The 16,410-nt window shown below is 39.2% G+C and overlaps 1 protein-coding gene across 9 annotated transcripts in view; it reads right to left on the bottom strand.

Moving 5' to 3' along the window:
- Positions 1–16,410, bottom strand: part of MYBPC1 (myosin binding protein C1) — an 80,028-nt gene that overhangs the window by 13,893 nt on the left and 49,725 nt on the right. For 5 of the 9 annotated variants that reach the window (XM_075051500.1, XM_075051496.1, XM_075051494.1 and 2 more), the window contains 13 exons: positions 15,602–15,764; positions 14,211–14,317; positions 12,825–12,958; positions 11,527–11,683; positions 10,757–10,861; positions 9,930–10,118; positions 8,389–8,523; positions 4,787–4,855; positions 4,562–4,603; positions 3,518–3,685; positions 2,952–3,040; positions 1,367–1,562; positions 448–587 (listed from right to left, as the gene is read on the bottom strand). In XM_075051500.1, the coding sequence (XP_074907601.1) occupies positions 448–587; positions 1,367–1,562; positions 2,952–3,040; positions 3,518–3,685; positions 4,562–4,603; positions 4,787–4,855; positions 8,389–8,523; positions 9,930–10,118; positions 10,757–10,861; positions 11,527–11,683; positions 12,825–12,958; positions 14,211–14,317; positions 15,602–15,764 (1,694 nt within the window). Of the gene's footprint in view, positions 1–447; positions 588–1,366; positions 1,563–2,951; positions 3,041–3,517; positions 3,686–4,561; positions 4,604–4,786; positions 4,856–8,235; positions 8,310–8,384; positions 8,524–9,929; positions 10,119–10,756; positions 10,862–11,526; positions 11,684–12,824; positions 12,959–14,210; positions 14,318–15,601; positions 15,765–16,410 lie in introns of all 9 variants that reach the window. The other 4 variants (XM_075051495.1, XM_075051503.1, XM_075051497.1 and 1 more) reach the window with 4 other exon arrangements.

The raw sequence follows: 16,410 nt of genomic DNA on the forward strand, positions 1-16,410 counted from the left end.
AAGCCGTTTACGGATTGCTTATGTACCATTTTGCCATGGATAGCAAGGAGTGGCAATGACTTACACAATGTGACATCACAGGTTTGAAAACAACAGCACTACATTTTGACACTAGTAGCAACCTCCTAACTTCTGAATTAATATTTTGGGGGTTTATTTTCTCTACTGAGACAGAGGAAAAAAAGCAGAATTAATTCCCTCAAATCCACCCGTCCTTTCCTTTTTAGTCCTCCTCCCTGGCATCATCTGAAAACATTTCCATTTCTAGGCTTTAGATACAGTGAATAGGAGTTTTTTATGATTTTTAGAGATGCCTTGCAGATTTTCTGAACACTGACTAATCAATGCTTTGTCCACCTACATCAATTCAAGCATGTAAGGCTTTTTATTTTTAAAAGGGAGAATTCATGAGTACATCAGCCTTTTAAATAGCTCCTTATTACTTACCATACTCTTCTTATCTGCTTTCTGAATAGTGTACCCAGTAATGGCAGCATTGCCATCATCTTTTGGTGGCTTCCACGATAAATTTACGTTCTCTCCCCAGACATCCTCAATAGTTACAACCTCTGGTGGCCCTGGGCGATCTATAATGAAAATAAGGCAGCTGACATTTTCCACTTTTTGCTTTCTCTGCCTCTGTCTTTCCTACACACATCTTCCACTTAGTTCAATTTCTCTCTCTCTCTCTTACAACACACAGATGCCAAAACCAACGTCAAAAGAAAGCTGAGGTTGCAAAATAAAACTTTCCAAAGTTAAGACAGTCAGAATTATGAAAAATGTAACTTGACCACTTTGTGTGTATGGTTTCTAATATGCACATGCTCTTTAATTGCATAAGGACATCATATTTTGGGGAAGTTAAAACAGTTGAAGATATGTTCCTAAAAGACAAAGTCAGACAATCATTATAAAGGCTGTGCTACCAGTTTTGCCTATTATGTAAAGAAATAGATTGGTAAAACCAAAAAGTAAATGTGTTTTCTTGTCTGTCTTTCCTACTTCCATGTACTTTCAACATTTAGGATTTCTTTCACATTACACTTGTGACAAAGTTACTATGAATATACTACCATTTCTGACTATGGATATGACTCAACAGGAAAAAGCTTACATCCTGGATAGACAAGAACATGAAAAGCATAACAGTGAAAAAAAAGGGACTGACATGTTCCATCAAGCACCTGCCACTGTGTAGGGAGCTTTACTTAGAGACCACAAATCTATGGCCAAGTGAGTGGACGTGGAGAGTTATCACTGTCAAGAAAGATGCTCTTTGGGATTCCTCTGTTCTCCTATAACGGCTGGAACGGCTGGAGTCTGCTTCTCTGGCATGCATTTATTTCTGTTTCTCAAAACATACCAACAATCTGAATATCTATCGTAGCTTTGTCCTCCAAGTTCTCTACTTCCACTTTCATGTCATATTCTCCAGAGTGGCTCCTTTCTGCCTTTCGGATGAAGATGATAGTGTCATTTTCAGTGTTGCGGATGTTGATTTGGTTCTTGTCGATTGGAGAACCATTTTTCTGCCATGATACTTTTGCCCTTGGTCTTCCCTGTAAGAAGCCAGGAAACAATTTGTATATGATATTGAGGAAAGAAAAGGATGGGAGAGAAAATGGGTTTATTTCCCATTTTCCTCAAATGGGAAGTAAAAACCATCCCGAAAGAAACTGAGAATTCTTTCTTAAATCATACAGCATATAAGATGCAATCATATTAATTGACCTAAAATGCAGTTTTCTTTCTTTTTTTCTTTTTTTTCAGGAGACTGAAAGTATTTACAAATTCTGGCTAAATCAGACAATTAACTTTCTGGCTAAATTGCACAATTAACTTGCTGGCTAAATTTGACAAATAATTTCCAGTTTTCTAGAAGAAAAAGGTGAAAAAAACCAGAAAATGCCAAACAAAATATTTCACCCTCTGGAAGTGCCTACATTCTGTACCCTGCCAGTGAAAGAGGAGAGTCCTCCAGGGATCCCAAACTCTCTTCTTTCATTGCAAAAGCAGTTGGAATACTTGTTAGGTGTGCTGGGTTGACATCTTTTCTGTGCCATTTTTGTAGGCCTAGTAATGCACGATTTAGGTGCTTAAATCAGAGTGAATTCCACCTGCTTTACCATGGGATTTGCCTTCCAGAGGCAAACAATTTGTAGATGCTGTCCAAAAAGTGTAATCTCACGCCTTTTTGAATGCCTTAGAGACTAACCATAGAATATTCCTTTAATTTCTCAAGAGCAGTGTACCTTGCAGTGTATTGCTGATCAAGCTTTTATCAGGCTTTTAACAGCCTTGTAGAAGCTAGATCATGCCCACCCAGTATCTTTAGGTGTGCAGACATGAAATAGAAATGAATTCTGCTGTAATTCTTGTGTTCAGAAGAATAAGGACCCTGCAAGTAGAGAGGCAGTCACTGTTGTAGGTTAACACAATGCTGTGGCAAAACATGCTATATCCTTGGAAATAGTCATATTACAGCTGTGATCTCAAGAATTTAAAAGTTGCAGCTTCTATAGGAGAGAGTGGAACTGCTCACTCTTCCCCTCCCTTTTCCTCTGTCATGACAAGAAAATGATTAAATGCTACAGTCCCACCCTTGATACCTTTTCTAACTACTGCCAGTGTAGCCATTTTGCATTGTGCTAGAGATTATTTATCTCACATGAAATGTCTACTGTGAGGATTTATAAGTGTCCTGGGGATGGCAGATGACAAATCAGTCTGCCTGAGCTAGTTACCCAATTCATTAATTGGCTTAACATCATTTCTTTGGGATGTCAGAGCAAAAGCTTTCAAGCACCGATGTACTTGTGCTTCCACATCTGCTTAACTCACCGGCCTACCAAAGTTATACAGAAGTAAGTAAGTAAGAAGTAAGTAAGTTAAAAAGCAGCAGTATAAGAAAAATAGAGTATTTTCCTGTCAGTGTATTTAGTTCTTACCTGGAAAGGAATAACGAGATTCACAGTTTCTCCAACTCTTCGAGTATAGGTTTGTTTTAAGTGTCTTGGTAGACGAATCTTTGGAGGTTCTGAAAAAAGCCAAAAGCTTGTGTTTGACTTTTATCTCCTTTTCTGAGGAAGCACTGGTGGGCATCACTATAAATAGGAGACTGTGTGGTCTACAATTCCCAGAAGTGACTAATGAATGAGGTATTTTAAATTTCTTGGTCCTACAATGTTACATTCAGTACACCATCGGTTTTTGTAACACCAAATGCTATGGTGGTAGGAACAGGCGAGAAATAGCACAACTTAAAGCAACATCAAGTTCAAGTTCAGCAGAAAAAAAAGCCTTGAAAGCCTGAGCAATAAAGGCTTAGAAATAAAACAAATAAAAAGAATTAAGAATATTTTTAAAGATGGTTTCATGATTTCTAGCCACTGGACAATGGCTTTGTAAGGCCATATCATCAGTTTCCAACAACAAGTAAGTATTAGCCTTAAAAAACAGAACTAAGTATGGAAGCAGAGTGTATTTGTGGGTGAGTGTAGCAGGAGGATCTTACCTACCACTTCCTTGACTAAAATAGGCTGTGGGTGGTACCTGGGCTCACTTTCACCAGCAGCATTCACAGCTTTTACTCTCACAAGGATTTTCGAGCCAGTCGGCAGGCCAGTGATAGTAAACTTCGTTTTGTCTGTCAGCTCCGGGTTAGCCACGATCCATTCATCAGCTAGTTTAGGGCAAAGAGGATGGGAGGACGAATCGAAAGAATAGGGAATTAGAAATACATCCACTGCACAGATGAGGAATATTACAGAACAGTAATAGATTCATTATATTCTAATGAATACCTCTATTTTGTTTTTCTAATTATGCGATAACATGATATTGATTCACTTTCATACGTAGGAAGAATGTTTCAAACCTTAAAGGGTTTCTGCTGATTATATATTTATATTTAGAGAAATAAATGTTTTTAGAATGTGTCTATCATTTAATTGTACCAGAGGAAAAAACTGATTAATTATTAAATTTGGCTGATAGAAAACAAGGGGGACATAGAGTATATTTCCAAAAGCACTCATCATTGCTTTAACAGCTTCCTTGGAGAGAAATGGGGTTTACAATTAATTTCAACCAGTACTGAGTTCCCTTGAAAGTACCACTGAGAGTGCAGGGTTGAGAGAAACGCAGAATATTTACAAATTGCAATGAAATGCCATCTCTCCTCATGCTTTTAAAAAAGGAAGGCTGTCAGAATTACTCACATAATTACAGCATTCTTGGATTTTTTATCCTACCCCTAGGCAGTCGCATGTAATCCATAGAGCGATCATAAGAGCACAGTCTTTCAGAAAAGCTTCAATTACCAATGATACTTTCTCTCCCACCCTGTCCTCCAAACGTAGAATTGCTTTAACACTGCTGGCACCTTGACGTTCCGAGTCAGATTTATGCAGTAGCAAGTCAGTATCAATACTTTCCAGACCATATAAAGACAGCATTATAAAATTGGCACAGAAGACAAGAGAACTATTATAAACTAGAGAGCCCTGCAGACTTAGAGCACAATACTGTAGTACATTTTCATAACTGTGTGTCTTACTTTTAGGGATTAAGGTCTCCTTCAAGCTGCTTCTTTCAGCTTCTAGTAGAAGAGGATTGCAGTCAATGACTGTTTCCCTAGCACCACCCCCCCCTTATACATGTACTACAGCAAATTCTGTAGACTGTTGCCCCTAAAACTCACTCTCAGAAATTTATCTTTACTTTTAAGAAGAGAGTTTTTCTTTCGTTAAAGAAGATGTATATCCTTTGTTGAATACTGTACCTTCCGGGTTAAAAGGTGGCTCCACCAATTCCTCAGACAGATCTGTCGATATACCTTGTGAGAATCCATCTTTAAAATTAATCAGAGACACCCACTTTCACACAGATGGAGCATTTTGTCAGTGGTTAGCAATTCCTGTTAGTAAGTATGCAAAGATAGATGCTGGGCTTTAAAGATTTAGAGGACCCGTATTTAGGGAGACTGCAGGGAGGAAAGAGATGGGAAGAGGGCATCTAGATCAAAGAACAGTTACACATGATGCTCACAGGAAAGCTAAAGGATAAAGGAAGAGGAGAAGATAAGGTTGGGGTTTTTTCTTTGGGCCTGACACAGCCCTGGAAAGATGAAAAGAAAGAGACAAAAGGAACATTTGGAAGAGAGAAATGAAACAAAATGATGATGGGAGAAAGTGTAGGAGAAGAAAACACATCATAGAAGAGAGAAGAAATTCAGAGAAGAATTCTGAGTAAGAGAGACAGGAAAGAAGTCTTGGAAAAAAACTTGGGGAAACAGAGGAAGAGAACACATTTAGCTAAAGGCAACATAGAAAGAAAAGAAGGCCAAAACCATGGATGATGACAGATATAATGTAATCACTAAGGCTTTATTTCCTGGGCCAAGGTAACACTGCCCTGGATTTCCTGGAATCCTGGACCTGGCTATTTTTGGGATAATAAAAATACTATTCTAGTATCTGTGCATGGTCCTGGATGGGCACACTGGCAAAGATCTCAGTGAACAGAGAGTCTGAAGTGCTTATTTACTAGCTATGAAAACAGAACATCTGCAGGTACAATGGACCTTTAAAGGCAGATAAACACAATGTCCTAGGGAAAACTAGGGCCAAGCTTGTCAGACTACCCTTGAAATGTCACACAAGAACCAGCCAGCAGCATACATTACTAGGAATTGACTTCTCCAGTGTCAACAAGATTTGGTCTACTCCACATCACCACAGCAAGAAGTTCAAGTTGGATGTTGTAAACTAGCCCTGAGGAGTTCTATATTCACCTTACTCACACCTATGCAATGCCAGATCCAGATACTCATGATGAGACTCCAGTTCAGTGATATACACAGAGCTGTCAAAGGTGCTACCATGGTTAAGGAAGTCCAAGAGTCCACCATGTTAATCAAGCTATGAGGTTCAGACTAAAAGGAAATACCAATTTTCACAAAGCCAAACCAATGCTCATGGTACGTGATTCTTCTAAATTATAATTAAATATATATATTTTGTCTTTCTATTTTCGGTTTGTGATTTCCTCTAGTGATTGCTATGATAAGGAAGACTCAAAAAAGCCCACTTTAAAACTACTTCAGTGACAATGATGAAAGAATGGAGAAGGTAAAGACAAATGAGTTTACAAACAGATAACTAAAAGAAAAGAACGGCAGAATGAATATAGACAGTCATAAAAAGTACCTTGAAATTGAAAAGAGTTATTAAACATTATAGAAGAAATTAGTTTGAGGCAGAACAGGCACTGAAAGGGCTGAGAAAAGGAGGCACTGCAATATTGCAAGAAAGAAAAAAAGGGCTGAACACAGAGAAAAGGATGTATATTCCAATAACAACTCTTTTTTAACTGGTATTTTCTACTAAGCTTGCTTCTTCCTAACCATTTTCATAACATATATACATAAATAATGACAATTGTGTATATATAGATGTATATGCATATATGAGGCATATATAGATATACATAAACACTCAGAAAGCTATGTAAAATACATTGTACCCATTGTATTTTAACTGAGGTGGGTAACAATAAAATGACAGACTTGACTGCCATTTTGTTGTATCTTCATATGTTTTAAACCTATCTGAAAAAAAAAAAAAGTAAATAATTTGTTCCATTCAACAGGTATACAATGATCTTCTGTCTAATAGTCCTTAAAAGGTAGATTTGGAAGATTCCTCTGAAAACCTCAGTTTGCATTAGCATATATATGTATTTCTCATCCTCTCTTGGCGCCTAATTTGGATATCGCATGCTGTAATGTCAAGAGGTTTATGACAGTAGCATAGTACAAGCACTTTTAACTTTTTCCCCGCCATCCTACCAATACTAAACGGAACATAATGTACATAATATACACTGAAGTCCTCACACTGACAGTCCCCTTTATATTCCCGTACATCTTGCCTGTGCAATGGAAACATTATAGGAATGCTGCATCTTGACGCAACACTGCATGCTTACCCGTTCTGAGCTGTTCCCACAGCTCCCTCCCAATATACAAGGAAAACCCTTCCTACCATTCCAGCGGTGTCTGCCTTCAGGTAATCTTCTCCAGACCTCTGAGCTTCTTGTAGTCTGTTCCTGCTCCTTTACAGATATTCAGCTCAATACTACAAGACGCTGAGTGCTCCTGAGAAAAGCCAGTGGTTCTTCTTCACTCCCTCTCCCACTCGCCTGAGTGAGAGCTGAGGGCACTCTGCTCCTGTGGTATCTGACCACTTTTGTGAACTACTGTTTTCCTGGATTGTCTGAATCTGAAACACGTGACAGTGTGAATGACAAGTTCTATCCTCTACCTCTTGTCTCCAGGCTGCGGACTGCATTCATGAAAAGCTTTCATTGAAATCAACGCCTTGATGAAAAAAGGTCTCCAACTCATCACTTGATTTACAATGCAGTTAAGAGCAGCAGCTAGCGGAGCTGAAGAGAACTGTGTCCCGTTCGACCAAATACACAACACTGCTGGAGTCCCACTGATTGGCATTTGCCCACAGAGGCTGGGTATTGCACATACCACTCCAGGCTATTTGATACTTACCCAGGTGTTGGTGGATTTTACTTTTTGAAATAGACTTCATTTGATGCCAATTCAGAAGAAAATCTGCTGGAAAATACTAAGTTTCTGCTGCTTGATCACCAAAGACTCTACTTGTAAAATATATATTATATTTCGCTATTCCTTGTTACTTTACTCTCCTAAGTTTATTCAGTCTCTTTCATCTTTATCTTTCTCCTTCAGTTCTGTATAGATTTATGTCTTAGATGGACATAGTTAAAGACCCTGTATCTAACTACGCTGAAACATTGGAGAAATTCAACATCCAGACAGGAACTTTGCATGCCTAGGTAACTTCTACAGCCAGCTATGGGAGAGGCCGTCTGTCCTCAGTGGTGGGAACTGGCACTTGAAGTAGCCAATTAGTAATATGTCAAGATAGAGATTACCACACTGAGGACCTCCTGTCCCTAAAACCCAGCCAACCTGCACATATTTTGGACCACACTTATAGCCAGTCATTACTTCCTATTCATTCATCCACCCACTCTTTACTGCGTCGATTCTTCATCTAGCTCAAAAAAGAGGATAGCGATTAACACGGTAGTTGGTACGCTACAACAGATTACCTGGCTTTTGATTTGGATTTCTGATCAAATGTAAGATGGGTTGAACTACAATCAATGAGTGGGATCTGGAATACAAACCTAAGGAAGCCTGAACAAAACCCTGCTGCTTGAGGTTTTCTGACTGATTAGTCTCTGCCTTAAAGTGAGAGCACCTGATACCCGTAGAGGAAAAATGGAGAAAGTCTCACCTACTTTCACTATGAGTAACATACCACGGTCGTTGTCACTTACTTCCTTCAAAGCAGTACTCTACAACATAGCCGTCTAACCCTGCCGCGCCGATGTGGTCCGGTGGCCTCCACTTCATCGTAACGGTGGTATCGGTCACGCTATCCACGGCCAGGAGAGTTGGGGGACTGGTAACAGCTGAAGCAAGCAGGCAGTGGGGAGAAGGCAGAAAACGGTGTTACAATTAAAGGTTTACATTTATGGTGTGCGTTCCTCTAATTTAGCATCATAGGTGGCAAGCTAAACCCTGCCTACCAGGTATTTCCAATCATACCCTGGCACTTCTTTCCCAATTAGGACCAAACTAGGAGAAGCAGGTACCTCATCCCATATCTGCTCACAGCCTAACCCAGAGTTAAATTCCTCCTGCTGAGGAGTGAGAAGGACAAAGAAAGGTGGAAGGTGGAGCAGAGAAGTTGAAAGTAGAGTATTCTACAGCAGCAGGTAATTTCTGGCAGGAGGAGAGGGTGCCGTAGCAATTACAGGGGTGCCGAACCTTTGCTGGCCTATGGAACAAGACACCTTTCTTTTACGGGGACTTGTAGTTGTCACAATAGTTTGAAAGTCTGTTTCTTCCTATGAAAAGGCCACCAAATTAATCTGTCACTAGGTGAATGACAAGGCCCTCTAACTGTTACATTAATATAAAACAATAAGATTATATAGAGAATAGTATAAAACATGACCTAGCCTAATCTGGATTGTCTGCAAAAGGACATTGAAAATATGTGATCCCTTTCTGGGGAAAAAGCCCCTGCTTCAGCTAAGGGGGATCCATGAGGCATAGAGTGAATTTAGGGACTATTCGAATGTATCTTATCATACGATTTGTTGCAATATTGGGCAAATTCACTTAATTTTTTCCCATAGATTTCTACCTTTATGGTAGATCGTATACCTGTGATTTTTTTTTTTAATGGAAATGTATGGATTATTTGTGAATACTTGTACCTTTTAAAATTGCAAGCTACTATGTATCAGCAAGCCTAAGTAGTGAAACATGAAATAAAGTCTCATTTTCATACAGTTCAGCCTGCAAATAGTGATCTTTAGACTTCTGGTCACCTTTCCTGACCATTTTTGGTCAAAAGCCAGTGCCTGACTGAACTTTTAGCAGGAGAAAGACACATAAAACAAACAAGACTATAATCCATCATTTTTATCAATTCTCTAAATTGCCAGTTTGGCTGCCAATAGTTTGACTATTGACTCAGGAGGTACCTGTGATACACAAAAATATGGAACTACTATTTCTGGTCCTTAAAACATATTGACCATAGTATTGACCGTATCAGGCTCACCTATAGCATGTCACTGTTTTATTGTAGTGCACCATTTCTCTGTCTATACATCCTTGTTTCTTGTTTATAAAAGACTACAAATCCTTCAGGGATAGATATATAATTTATGCAGCACCTAATAAAGACAGGTCCTGAGCAACACAAGTGCAATAAGAACTACAGTTATGTAATTAGATGACTGTAATAATGTATTAGTGATAATTCTCTAAATGCATGCCTATCCCTATGCTCTTGATTACTTACCTAAAGGAACAAAGGACTTTGAAGGCATACTTGGTTTGGAAATGCCAACTGCATTAACAGCAAATACACGGACCTCATAAGCAACACCTTCAATCATCTTCTTTGGCTCAAAAGTTGTTTCTTTACACAGTTCAAAATTCAGCCTCATCCACCTGGAGCTTTGTTTCTTTTTCCTTTCAATGAAATATCCTATTGACAAAACAAATTATAGTAAGTGGTGGCATAAAGCTCAATAGTGAGGGGTCTCTTTTTTGACTGCCCAATGGCATTTTTTCTGGATACTCCTCAATATCCCTTTTTCACCTCAGAGTGCTTTAGGTGTTATTGTTAAATTTTTCCCATTTCAAGCTATCTGGCACCTCTTTGGCTTTCATGGCCACATACGAGCTTTTGGGGGCTTTACTTACACCACCTCTGTATTTAGTTCAGAGTGAAAAGGGCCTGATTCTGCTGGCCTCTGAGCCCCTCTGACTTTCCTGTTAGTTCAGTGTATTAGAAGATGTTCCAATTTACTCAGTAAATTGTTTCTGAAATTCCTGCTAACACTCAAACAGGCTAACTGTCCAAAGTTTGGTATTATAAGAGGTTGTCTTTCAAGCAGGGAGACTGATAATGTGGCAACATACAAAATGAGAAATCTCAAAGCATTAGAAAAAGAGGTATCTGATAAAGTCGAAGATTGGGCAGGACATCCTCGTAACTGGATAATCCAACTCTCCAGGGCCTGAGCTAAACTCTGATCCTATGGTGTCCATTTTCGGGTGTTTGTTTCTTTTGTCTATGTTAGAGCATCACCACAAAAAAAAAAAAAAAAGGAAAGTATGTACCTAAGATGGGTGATCCACCATCATTTGCCGGAGGTTCCCAGGTCATAATACACCAGTCTTCACCCACCTCAGTCACATTTGGTGCCTCAGGAGGATCAGGAACATCTGTTGTAAAAAAAGGAGATATTATTTAAAAAAAAAACCCAAACCCCAAACTTCCTTCTTTTCACATAGGCTGAAATAAAAAATGTCAAATAAGAAACAAATCTGAATAGTTTTTGAAGTGCAACATGAGTTCCTAATGAGGAGAGAGAGAGAAAGAAGGTCTCCCTGGATCCTGGCAGGTGGTGAGGAAGGGATAAATGCCAAACTCTTCAGCACAGTCAAGACACTTGAGAGGCACTTGAGGGCATGTGGTAAGACAGAGCCCACAGCCATACGGAGAACGGAGAATGGAGAGTGTTAAGGGCAGCCTGAGGCAGCTGCATAAGTTTGGTCCCTGCAGCGTGAGGTGGCAGCGGGGTGATAATTAACTTCTACTTAAATCCCGTGCTAAGCTCCTGTGTCCTTCAGTAACACTGGACCTTAGTATCCTTGCGTCTCAATTCCACATCTGAAAATGGGGACAAACAGGGAAATGCAAGTTTTCTGAGAATCTACAACAATTTGGTAGCTAGGGAGGACAGCATCTACAGAAGTGACTCTTCAGATATGGGAAGAAGAATTTGTGTCCTGTTGGGGTGCAGAAAAATAGGGTTCTTAAAGGAGCATTGATTGAAGAGGGCTGTGCTAAAAGACATGGCTCATGTGCACTGTTCCACATGACTTACCGACCACTTTAATGTTGATTAGAGCTGTGTCCTCTCCAGCCTCATTCTTCAACGTTATTCTGAAAGGACCTGAATCTTCCCTCTCAGCTGCATCAATGACCAGACAGCTGCTGTCTGGGTATGTTTCTGCCCGTATTCTTCCACTGTCTGTGATCCACTAGGAATCAAAGTAAGCAGAGGGAAAAGTCACCTTTTCTGGATTTGAGAATGAAAATGCTCAAAAATCAAAATTCAAATGCAGTACAGGACACCACCAAAAATACTGAAGCAACTGTAAGAAAAAGCACACTAAAGCTCAGAATTTCAGTCGCCTAATGATCACAAAAATGACAAAATAACTGAGGGACAAATAAGTAACTTTGAAATACGGTAAGTGTTTGGTGATCAGTTCAGCCATTGCATCTCAAAGGAAGAGGCACTAGGCTTACTTGTCCTGTGAGCAAGAACATGCTTTTTGTCAACACTACCTGTCATTAATTTGATGGAAAGATAGTAGTGGATTCTCCCACAAGTCAGGTCAAAATATAATTAGTTCAGTTGAAAGGTCAGAGTGATTGGAATGATCAGTAGTTTGTCCTCACAGATTTCAAATGCTGGCACATATTTTGGAGTAAGAGCTCTCCTAGAATAATTCCCTATTTGGACAAGTTCACAGTGGTGATACTACAATTAATATTTGAAAAATAGTACTCAGAGATTTGACCAGATAGTTCTGACAAATCCAGTAATAATAACATGTTCCAGCTTCCACGTACCACAATAAAAATTTAAATGTGAAAAGTGGCTTTTTGGTATTACACAGCCAGGGATTGATCTGTGCAAAGTTTTGCATTAAGACACCAGATGCAAGACACCAATTGCCCAGCCTATTGTTTCGTTTGAGACTTGACACTCTATCAGAATTTATCATTCATTTTCCAAAACCAGACCATCCCATGCTTTCCTGTCAAAACCCAGCGGCCATTCTGGGCGGTATGTACAGAAGAAGTAGCGATTTTGTACATTTTCACTAGTTTTCTTCTGCATCTTGTATGTCCCTCTCCTTTACAATTTATTTATAGCAAACCCATATTTTTTTCCTTCGTTAATTTCAACCTTTCCTCAAAAAGACCCAAAAGATACCAAATAATATTTATCCATTTTACCCTTCATTTTTGAGCAAGGAGGCCTTTTCAGGTAGAATGCATCTCCTCCTTATTTTCTGCTATTAAAATCAATGTCTTCACATGGCTAAAGGTTATTTTTTGAAGGAAAAGGCCCCTTGTTAAGCTAAAGAAATGTGTATAATGACAATGTACCTTGTCGCCTTTACTCCACATGACTTTTGGAGTTGGCTCGCCAGTGATGGGGATTTCAAGTCGTAGTTTGTTTCCTGCCACTACTGTCACAGTGTTACCTTCCCCAAGACCATCCAGGTGGAGTTTAGGAGGATCTGAAAAAAGGAGAGATTGTCCCAATTTGCCCTGTGGCTGCCACTCTGAGAGTTCAGTGACTTGGCACAGGTCTGCAACATAGAGAAATGTGCTCTATGTTTTGTATTTTCCTGGTATTTTTAGTCAACTGATTTTTTGTTCAGAAGAAAATTTGTGAAGAAAATTTCTTTTTAAGAAAATAGTTGTTTGATGAAAAAAAAAATCATGGCACCATAGAAATTATGGAATAGTAAGACCAAACAAAAAAATCTATCTTCCTGAGACAGAATTATGTATATTCAGGTAACTTCTGAGAGAGATTTCCTCTAAGTGGCTCTTCAGAATTTCCATTGCAGGCTTTCTACAACACCTTTTACCACACTTCAGACATCACTGTTCTTACAGTTTAAAAGTTTTCTTAACCCAAATCCTTTTTCTGAAAATGAAATGGTCACTTTTATTGTACCCCATGTGTATGGAGAACAACTGATGAATATCCTCTTACAACTTTTTTAATGTATTGGAAATTATATTGGTGGGCATACCCCTGTAGTACCCTTTCCCTCTTTATTCTCCCTAAACAATGCCAATACTTTTTTTAACACAGATATCCCACTTCTTTCAGCTTCAATTACAGAACAAACTTTCTGAAAGTTTGGTCATTCATATTGCTCACCTTTTGACTTCCAATTGCTGGTTGCAGTTAAAAGCCAGTGAGGTATTGTTGTGGGAAGAGTCAATGCCTTGTTTTAGTTTTGTTTGAAAGACTGGGATCAATATTAACAGGCCTTATGTTTTGCTGAGTGAATAAAAGCTGGCCAGAAACATTTTGCTCTGTAGATATCATTTAACGTATTTGGGAAACAGGTAAATATGTACCTATTCTACTAATCTTTTACCAAACTATATCACATTTTGCAATGTTAGCAAGCCAGTTCTTCAAAGAAGACAACACTGTATAGCTGAAAAGAGGACAGCAACAGGTGTTTTACACATACTCTTAATAGTGGTTTAGGTTTAGGAATTCAACATCAAGAAGCCTTCCCTGGGAGCTCCCACAAGCTTGTAAACTATGAGCAGATCCTGAGCACAGGCAAAGTGCGCTCTGACCAGCTCACTTGCACTTTGCCAAAGCAGCAGGTCTGTTTTCTCTGGTAGATGTCTGCTCAGAGGAAACAAACTGATTGTAATCAAGGGTATTTCACACTGCTTTTAATTTCCAAAGGTCAGAGAAAGAGATGTTACATGTAAGTCATTGTGCCATATACTTACCCACAACATGTACTTTGCATGGAATATTAATATTATAGGCATCTGGTACAAACATGTATTCACCCTCATCATCAACAGCAGCGCTTGCTATAACAAATCTGTGGATTCTGTGAAAAATTGAAAAAGAAATCAATGTAAATTATTTTTGAAGACTGCTTAGAGCTATAAGGAAAAATCTGTGAAAAGTTTAAGAGATCTGTGCAAGTGTGTAAAATTACTGACGAAAAATCCTTTGCTGGCTGCTTAGTGGTATTTTAGCTGATTAAATACTGTGTGATTTGTACAAAATATTATTGAGACAAACACCAAATAGTGTAACCAATTCTAATACTTTCGTTGTTTGAACACAGAAGTAGAAAAATACAGGAGCGTAATCTCTTTGACACAGGGATTCTGTGCTGCCGCCATTGGATTGTAGTTTGGTTGTTCAAGAAGAAATCTTTAGGTGATCCTATTGTTGGAATATTCTGACCATCTTTGTGACATGATCCAACCTACTATTCGTTTGCCAGAATAAAGAAATGGGTTGGTGAAGCATATTCTGCTCTTACTAGCTAACTGTGTCCTCCAGTACGATGATATTTTTGCTCTCCTACGACCTGCTCTGGCTAAGCTTTGCTCAAGGTGGGACTCACCTCTGTGCCCTTCCTGCTCCCCTTTCCCTCACCTCACCCTATGGGCCTACGTGGGTTGTGGGGAGCTCCTTCACCTGATGTCAAAGCAAGGGGGCATTGCACAGCTGGCACTTGTCCCTTACTGCGACTTAGCAAGCCTTATGGAGTCAGTGCAAACATTTCATAGCCTGGTCAGGAGCATCTTCACAAATGCGGTTCCCAGCTGTATGTATGGTTTGCTAAGCTGAAGTGAAGGGGATGTAGTTAAAGGTAGGACCTGGCTTTGGTTTTGTTTTTTTGTTTTGTTTTGTTGTTGGTTTTTTTTTTTAACTGACAAACTTTCCATGAAAAAGGGCAGATTATAAATGCAGAGGGACCTGATATCTCCCCATACTTTGTGTGGGCAGAGATACATGGTCTGAACTGACACAAACAGAAGCCATCAGAAAAACAGACATTCAAAAGCTATATATTTTTAATAATGTCTAACAATTATTTTACTTTACCACTTAATATCCCATACTAACACCAACAGCAATGTCAAGAAAAATTAATAGCTTGAACTTAGATGGATCAAGGATTTGATTATTGTCCTCCACAGCCAAAAGACACGAGATGAAAGGGGGCAAGGAGACATGGCTTTTATGATGGTAAAAGCAAATATGTTTGAGGGGCAGAGGTTAGGCTTGATTACTAGATAATTTTCCGTGAAGTAACCCACATACTGTTCTACAGTGTCATTCCATCAAAAGTCAAGTCAAGACGCAACAGGCTTACCTTCCTTTGTGGTAAAGCTTTACACGGTCACTAGCTTCGATCAGTTGCCCATTTTTGTACCATTTTCCTTCCACGTTCTCAGATATCTCACACTTCAGGTGGATTTCCTGCCCAAGCCTCACAGTCTGGTCTTCTAGTGCAAGTGATATCTTCAGTGGTCTCACTTAGGAAAACAAAAGCAGAGATTTTAATGCTAATATCAAACAATAGCTCATGATCCTGTCACGGAGCTGCTACTAGCCATCACAATAGTCTTCAAATCAGAAAAAAGCCTCCAATAATGAAGTTCTCAAGTTGAAATACCAGTAATATGTACATGTAAGCCACATAAATTAACCTCTTTTCATGTAGTATGATGCCTTAGAAAGGGTGATCCAGAATACTGGATCTGGGGAAACTCCATGAATATTGCCAGTAGAAGAAGTAAGCCCAGGAGCATAATTTGAATGCTGTCCCCTCTCTGGTGTTCAGGTGCTGTAGGTAGGGTGTTTCTATACCCCAGAGTCCAGTAAGAAACTTTCAAGAAGTGAAAGACCTGTGTCCCCAGACCTATGCACCAGAAAGGATTACAACGCATCTTTCCTGTGATTTAACAGTGACCTAACTGCTCTCATAGCTCACCCAGCTGATCCAAGATAATTTGGAGATTTACCAAAGTATTTCATCACAAGTGGGAACTGTAGTTCTCAACCTGTTTTGTCAGACTGGTAGCAAAGGCTGACTGGCCAGTAAGCTTAACTTCATATGCTATTTGTTCTTATGTTTGCTAAACTGCCTTAACTCACCCTATGAATACCCAGAGATATTAC

This window comes from Buteo buteo, chromosome 19 (genome assembly GCF_964188355.1).
Source record: "Buteo buteo chromosome 19, bButBut1.hap1.1, whole genome shotgun sequence".
Classification (NCBI taxonomy): Eukaryota; Metazoa; Chordata; class Aves; order Accipitriformes; family Accipitridae; genus Buteo; species Buteo buteo.